The 7,918-nt window shown below is 47.2% G+C and overlaps 1 protein-coding gene across 1 annotated transcript; it reads right to left on the minus strand.

The window, feature by feature from the left end:
* Positions 1 to 1,385: 1,385 nt before the first annotated feature.
* Positions 1,386 to 5,630, minus strand: LOC143281568 (uncharacterized). Its single transcript, XM_076586800.1, has one exon. The coding sequence runs from the start codon at positions 4,919 to 4,921 to the stop codon at positions 3,995 to 3,997; it is 927 nt and encodes a 308-aa protein (XP_076442915.1). The 5' UTR covers positions 4,922 to 5,630; the 3' UTR covers positions 1,386 to 3,994.
* Positions 5,631 to 7,918: the final 2,288 nt, after the last annotated feature.

The following is a 7,918-nucleotide window of genomic DNA, read 5'->3' on the forward strand; positions in this document are numbered from 1 at the left end:
CAGGGCAGAAGGGGAGAAAGAGTCTCTTGATGAAGGGGGTTGTTCAGGAATAGCACTCATCGCTTTCAATCTTATAAGACGTTACTCGAGACATACCGCTGTCCTCCATTGACACGCACTTAACAGGCTAATAAGAAAAAAAAAATTATTGGCCATAAACGCTCGATACAAAAATGAAATATAATTTAGAAGAAGTGGTGTGTAGGTATCTCTGTGATCTATACAGTTTTCTCAGCCTCCAATTTCTCACCCTTCACCATCAAATCTCTCCACTGTCCCCCCCTCCCCCACCCACCAATCCCCATGTCAAGTTTTTGCGCCTTATACATAGTAGTAGTAGTAGTAGTAGTAGTTCTTTTTTTTTTAATGTATTTATCTATTATTTATTTACTTTAAAAAAAAGTTTTTTTCAAGGCCTGACTAAGCGCGTTCGGTTTTACGCTGCTGATTCAGGCATCTGCTTGGCAGATGTGGTGTAGCGTATATGGATTTGTCCGAACGCAGTGACGCCTCCTTGAGCTACTGAAACTGAAACTGAAACTGTGTCTTTCCTTGTCACACCACGCTCTGGCGTTCACAGTAAGGGTTCTTCTGTTGTGACACTGAAGTGTGAAGAAGATACTACTTCAGTCCTAGTATTAGAGACACAAACAGGAAGAAAAGAGAGGTGGGGAAAGGGAAGCTGTTTGTCAAAATGTTACAGCTACAACAGAATGAATAGGACTACGGGAAGTACAACAACATTTCTCGAGAATTAGATGGCTATTGGTCTCGTTTTTTTTGTTGTTTTTTTTACGTTGAACAGTTCCAAAAGCGTGAAACCAGCAATTTCATAACATTGATTTTTTTTTAAACATAATCAAGTTATTGTCGTGAAATGACGAGAAACTAACTCATCAAAGAGATGTCATCAAATGTGTGACAGTGGCAGGGATTTGATGACAGTATATGTAACAGATCACATCTGACTGCAGACGAGAAAAAAAAACTTAGCGGAGATGAAGAACGAGGAGGAGGAGGGGGAGGAGAAAGAGGGGTAGGATAAGATAAGATGAGGAATCAAGAAAAGGAAGAAGAACAAAAATACAGATACGAATAAAATGAATAAAATGATATGATAATCTACAGGAATCCTATTTCGTTTACAGTGGAATGGTATAGTCTAAGGCTGTGAACGTCCATAGAGAAGAATGGATGATGCCATTGGTTCTGTACGTGGAATGGAAAAAGGTGACATCTCTCCTCTCTCTATCAGACTTTGTGGACCCAGTTCCATTTTGCACAGATAATAAACAAACACACGAATACAGAGAAAAGAACCTGCCCCTCCACCCCTCCCTCCCCCCGCCTCCCCCCCCCCAAAAAAAAAAAACCCACACAAAAACAAAGAAATCTAAAATATATTCAAAAAGACTTGTTGTACTGCCTCGATGAATTTCCAGACTGAAACGCAGTGTAATTCCCACTCAACACAATAAAAAAAATTAAAAAATAAAAAGCTCACCAGGTTTCGACAAGAAACAGACAAAACGACAATGCACAACACAGATCGCAAAACAACGCAACAAAATGAAGTTCCGTGTCATATCATATCATCACCTTCAAAATCATCATTATAATCATCATCCCCAACATTGCTGTCATCAACTTGAAAACGATTTTTTTTCCCAGCAAACAAAATATGTTGTTAAAAAAAAAAAATGTTGTATGTTGTAAACGATATGAAAATATTCCAAGAACCCAAAAATAGACATATCTGGTCAACAAAAGTGCAAACTGTTTGTTGTAATATATCATGTGCATCACCAAAAGTCAACAAACAGCACAAAAAAAGGCCAACACGGGTAAACACGTAAGTTACTGATGAATCATTGCTAGGTATCGAAACACTGACACACAACCCCCAAAAATAGTGTCTTTCATTCAGGTGAGGCATTGTACACGTGTGATGGGAGGAGATAAAGATTAACAGTGGGAGTGAATTAAGTAACAGGTAAGCATCACTACATTATATGTCGAGACATTTTGTTCCTTCTTATGGACAAAAGTTTATTATAACTTTTATTGCTTTTCTTCTGCTGTGGTTTTATTTCTCCTTTCTCTCAAATCAAGTTGGACTCGCGAGTCAAGATCATTCTCTCTCTCTCTCTCTTTCTCTCTCTCTCTCCCTCCCTGTGTGTGTGTGTGTGTGTGTGTGTGTGTGTGTGTGTTGGGTTGGGTATTGAGTGTATGCATGAATGCGCGTATTGTGTACAAATTAATGTGATTGCGTGTGTGCGTGTGTGCGCACGAGCCGAGCTTCAACAAAATAATTGTACATTTATAAAATGTGCACATTTCTCTTATTCGGTGACACTGTCCTCTCTCTCTCTCTCTCTCTCTAATACACACGTACGCACGCACACATCCATGCCATTGGTTTTTGCCCTCAACAACACATATTGAACAGCAACAAACACCAACAATAAATAATACATCGTGGAATCATAATGTAGTAGAATGATAACTTTTTACCACCATCCTAACCCCCCCAACCCCCACCCGCCAAAAAAGTGTCATTGGAATAGTCCACACCGGATATTGCCACAAACGGAAAACAAAACAAAGCATAATCAATTATTTTTATCTCTTGTGTTTGTCTTATATATATATAAAAGCCAGTACGAACTCGTCATCAACACAACAACAACAACAACAACAACAACACCAATAACAAAAGAAAGACATATGTCCACAGTAGTGTTTATGGAATAGGAAAGACGATAACCTGATTCGCGAAAACAACTCTGTTTGTTTCTTTTATTTTTCAAGGCAGTGTCGTGTTATTTCTGCAACAAAAAGAATAATTATCCTGCACGTTTCCCTGATTCTTAAATGTTTATGTGTTGATATCTATCGAACAGAAATAATGTAGATTAGCAAAAAATTTTTATTCAGGTTCAAAGTAAATGTCGAGTTATTTTGCACAATATAATTTTTTTTTTCTAACTGCAGCCTATGTGGCAATATTAAGTTTCTGGAACCGGACAGAAGGAACAGAATGGCTTTGCACATTACCTGACTTTGTGTTGATATTCCGAATCTGTGGAGTGTTTCTAGGCATGGAAAATTTGATGCGAGTCACTGCGTAAAAGAGACTCTCTCTGTCTCTGTCTCTCTGTCTTTCTGTCTCACGAACACACACACACACACACACACACACACACACACACACACACACACACTTGTACGCACAGTCAGTCGGACATTGAGTCACACACACACACACACACAGAGAAAGACACAGAGAGAGAAAAAGAAACATGAGGATCATCGTTTTCCATATTTCTCTTAGAAAATGTTAATATGTCATATATACTTGAAACCGATCAACATTATGCCCAGCCATTAAAGTTTCTGACAGAACACACACAAAAAAACCAAAAAAAACCCAACAAAAACAAGACGAATTCTGGGACTGGTGACATAGAGAGAGAAAGAGAGAGAGAGAGAGAGAGAGAGAGAGAGAGAGAGAGAGAGAGACAGCCAGACAAATAGGCAGACAGACAGAAAAGAGAAAGGAGTAACAAAACCTACAAAAAGGAGTAAGCAGTTTTCACCAAGTTTTTTTTTTGTGTGTTTTTTTTTTTTTTTCACAGTAAGCAATAACAATCCCATCTCCAGAAAAACAAAAAATCAAAATGAAAACAAAAATGGTCAAGACTTGCCATTATTACGACGTCCTCATCAAAACAACTGCCCTTACATAGCAGAGTAAAGAATATCAAAACAAAAACAAAAAACAAAACGAAACCTGCTGCAAAACGTCCTGTTCCGGAAACGACACAGAGACACGGTGCACAGAAAGCCAGAAACAATCACCGTCGATCATATTCGCTCCCTTTCACCGTGGACACCAGAGTCGGGTTGGGGGCGGTCCTGAGGTACTGCCTGTCCGGAACGGCAGGGACCACCACAGTGAGAGAGAGAGAGAGAGAGAGAGGAGGAGGAAGGGTCACAAGACACTGGTCACCAGCTGTAAGCACACCTCCTCGTCAGGGCTGAGAGTGGCTGTGAAGTCCGGGCTGAGATCGGGCGAGAAGTCCGCCGCCAGGGACGAGTCGAAGAAGTCCAAGTCGTCCATGACGATGCCGCCCATGTGTGAGGTCAGGTCGCCCGTGTCCATGTCCGGCATCACGCCGCTGGCGTCCAGGTCGGAGGACATGAGCGACTCCTCGTCCCCGGAGCCGCTGGAGGAGCTGCTGGGGGGGATGGAGGAGGAGGAGGAAGCGGCGTCAGAGCCCAGGTCGTCACTGAGGGGGTCCCCAACATCCCCCTGACTGCCCCCACAACTGCCGCTGCTGCTGCTGCTGCTGCTGTCCGCGTTGTAGCCTAGAATGTCTCTCAGCGCCGCGATGTAGTTGATGGCCAGTCTCAGAACTGTGGCTTTGGTAGGCTGGGACTTGTTGGCCTTGTTGTTTCTGCTCCTGCTGCTGCTGCTGCTGCTGCTGTTGGTGGTGGTGGTGGTGGTGGTGCTGCTGCTGCTGCCACTGTCTTCTGCTGGAAAACCGTCCTCTGGCAGTGCCTGTTTCAGTTCCTCGAAGGCGTCGTTGATCTCTGCCATTCTGCTGCGTTCTCTGGCATTGGCGGTTCTCCTTCGGTACTTGCTGAGAGGTGGAGGGCGAGTCTTGCCTTTCCTCTGCTTCGGCTGCTGCTTCTTCTGCTCCACCTGGGTGCGCACCCGCACAGAGCTGCGTCGCAGGTTGTACTTGTCACACTTCCTGTTGCTGCCTTCCACAGGGGAGGGTTCTCTGTCAGACATGTCCATGGAGTCCTCACCACTCAATGAAGGGATGCGAGAGTGCGAGCTTCCTTCCTCCGCCCTGCCCAGGTCACTCTGAAGACTGACGACTGAAGCCGTCAATTTGTTCTTGGATGCCATGCTTGCGAAGGCAACACCACACAGTTCAGGAATGGTCTGTGTAAGCTGAAGATGAAACCATGCCAGCAAAAACCGACACTTTTATTTCCCCGATTTCTCTGTCACAGTCAACAAGTCAGCACATCAAGGCATTCCAAGACATGAACCAATACTATCCATGTCACGCGAAGAAAACACTGTCATCAGTCTCTCCGCCGCCACACTTCAACAAGGTTACATGATGCTAACCGGACGTTAGTCCACACTGTTTGATTCCTGCAGTCTCCAAGAACACCAGATACTCCTCCTCTGCCAAGTCCATGCATAGACCTGCAGATGTAAAGCGGGCACTCTGGACTGTGATGACGCCAGCCAGATGAGGATGTTTCAAATCGTGGACCAATGCTGCAGCTGAAATGAAGAAGCGCAGTTGGCCTTGCTTGAAAAAAAAACAAACACACCACCGCTTCTTATCCCTAAACCACTACCTGCCCACGCAATCAGACCTCTGTCACAACGGTGGTCCAACACTTCGCGCAATCGTCTCTCCGCACTCACTCCACCACTCACAGTGTGGTCGTTCGTGAACGTGTGTGTGAGAGAGAGAGTTGAGTGTGAGTGTGAGAGTGTGTGTGTGTGCGTGTGTGTGTGTGTGTGTGTGCTTTAGCGAGCTGTCTCGCCCCCGACCGTTTCTCAGGCTGCACTGTCCCTTTCTCCTGTGAAGTGTACCTCGTTTATACTCCGACACTCCACGCGCAGGCCAGGGGGAACTTTTTATAGGCCGGGAGAAGAGGGAAGGGTTCGGGGGGTGGTGGGGAGGGGGGGAGGGGGGGAGGGGGGCACAGGAGAGGGGAGGAGGGTAGACGTTTTTTAAAAAAAAATCTGAACCCCCCCCTCCAAAAAAAAACACCTGAGAAGAGATAGTGTGCGGAGGGTGAGGCTACCGGGAAAGGGGAAGTGGTTGAAGAGAGGGGAGAGGGAGGAGGAGGAAGGGAGGGAGGGAGGGAGAGAGGGTCTAAGGGGTTGGGGGGGGGGGGGGGAGGAGGAGAAAGAGGAGAGGGAGAAGAGGAGTAGGTAATTGTAAGTCGACACGCGCGAGTAGTTGAGAATCTACACCGTAGGAGGGGGATCACAAACCGACAGGGGACACTAGTGGGGGGGTTTGGGGGGTGGGTGGGTGGGGGGGTGGGGAGGGCCGTGAGGGTGAGAGGGGAGAGGGGGAGGGGAAAGTGGGGTGGGTGCGGGGGGGGGGGGGGGACAGGGGGTAGAGAAGGGACTGAGAGATAGGGTTGGGGAGGGGATTGAGAGGAAGGGAGGTGGGTGGCAGAGAGCACGGAAGAGAGAGAGAGAGAGAGAGGTGGGGGAGGGAGGGAATAGGGTGAGGGCTGGAAAAGAGCGAACGGGGTTTGTTTGGGGGGCCAGCTGAGTTGGACTGCGTTCTGTCTGTCTGTCCCATTCACAACGCGACCCGGACAGCCAGAGAGAGAGAGAGAGGGAAGAGAGAGAGAGAGGGAGGAGAGAGAGAGAAGAGAGAGTGAGAGGAGAGAGAGAGGGAGAGGGAAGAGAGAGAGTGAGAGGGAAGAGAGAGAGGGAGAAGAGAGAGAGAGGGAGAGGGAAGAGAGAGAGGGGAGAGGGTGAGAGGGGGGAGAGAGAGGAGAGGGAAGAGAGAGAGGGAAGAGAGAGAGAGAGGGGAGAGAGAGAGGGAAGAGAGAGGGAGAGGGAAGAGAGGGAGGGAGATAAAGAGAGGGAAGACAGAGAGGGAAGAGAGAGGGAGAGGGAAGAGAGAGAGTGAGAGGAGAGAGAGAGGGAGAGGGAAGAGAGAGAGTGAGAGGGAGAGAGAGAGGGAGAGGGAAGAGACAGAGGGAAGAGACAGAGGGAAGAGAGAGTGAGAGGGAAGAGAGAATGAGAGGGAAGAGAGGGAGGGAGAGGAAGAGAGAGAGAGAAAGAGAGAGAGAGAGAGGGAAGAGAGAGTGTGAGGGAGAGAGAGAGGGAGAGGGAATAGAGAGTGAGAGGGAAGAGAGAGTGAGATGGAAGAGAGGGAGAGGGAAGAGAGAGAGGGAGAGGGAAGAGAGAGGGAGAGGGAAGAGAGAGAGGGAAGAGAGACAGAGGGAAGAGAGAGAGGGAAGAGAGAGTGAGAGGGAAGAGAGGGAGGGAGAGGAAGAGAGAGAGAAGAGAGAGAGAGAGAGGGAAGAGAGGGAGGGAGAGGAAGAGAGAGAGGGAAGAGAGAGTGTGAGGGAGAGGGAGAGGGAAGAGAGAGAGGGAAGAGAGAGTCTTCTTCTTCTGCGTTCATTCGTATGCACACAAGTGGGCTTTTACGTGTATGACCGTTTTTACCCCGCCATGTAGGCAGCCATACTCCGTTTTCGGGGGTGGAAGAGAGAGTGAGAGGGAAGAGATGGAGAGGGAAGAGAGAGAGGGAAGAGAGAGTGAGATGGAGAGAGAGAGAGAGGGAGAGGGAAGAGATAGAGGGAAGAGAGGGAGAGGGAAGAGATAGAGGGAAGAGAGAGTGAGAGGGAGAGAGAGAGAGGGAGAGGGAAGAGAGAGGGAGAGGGAAGAGAGAGGGAGAGGGAAGAGAGAGAGAGGGAAGAGAGAGAGAGAGAGAGGGGGGGGGGTGGCGACACATGGAAAGTCACGGACAGAGGATGGTTATATACAATGCAGTCTACCCTCTGACCATTCTTTAGGACACGACCCTTCTTTTTTTTTTTTTTTTTTTTTTTCTTCTTTTTTTTGTTGTTGCCATTTCATGATATTCCCTGTGGCACAGTCTTTGTGCGGTGTGTGTGTGTGTGTGTGATCAGTTCATTTGGAAGTACTATAGGGCACGTCGTTTCTATTGTCACCTGATAATACAGAATGTGGACGGGTTTTTTTTTCTGCTCTTCTTTTGGAGCAAAAGCACCCCTCCGGAAAGCGGAGTATGGCTGCCTACATGGCGGGGGTAAAAAACGGTCATACACGTAAAAGACCACTCGTATACATACGAGTGAACATGGGGAGTTGCAGCCCACGAACGCA

The sequence above is a fragment of the Babylonia areolata genome, chromosome 4 (assembly GCF_041734735.1).
Source record: "Babylonia areolata isolate BAREFJ2019XMU chromosome 4, ASM4173473v1, whole genome shotgun sequence".
NCBI classification, from domain to species: Eukaryota; Metazoa; Mollusca; class Gastropoda; order Neogastropoda; family Buccinidae; genus Babylonia; species Babylonia areolata.

What these genes read in the sequence shown, in the direction of transcription:
- LOC143281568 (XM_076586800.1), bottom strand. Translation starts at nt 4,921, where the DNA reads ATGGCATCCAAGAACAAATTGACGGCTTCAGTCGTCAGTCTTCAGAGT.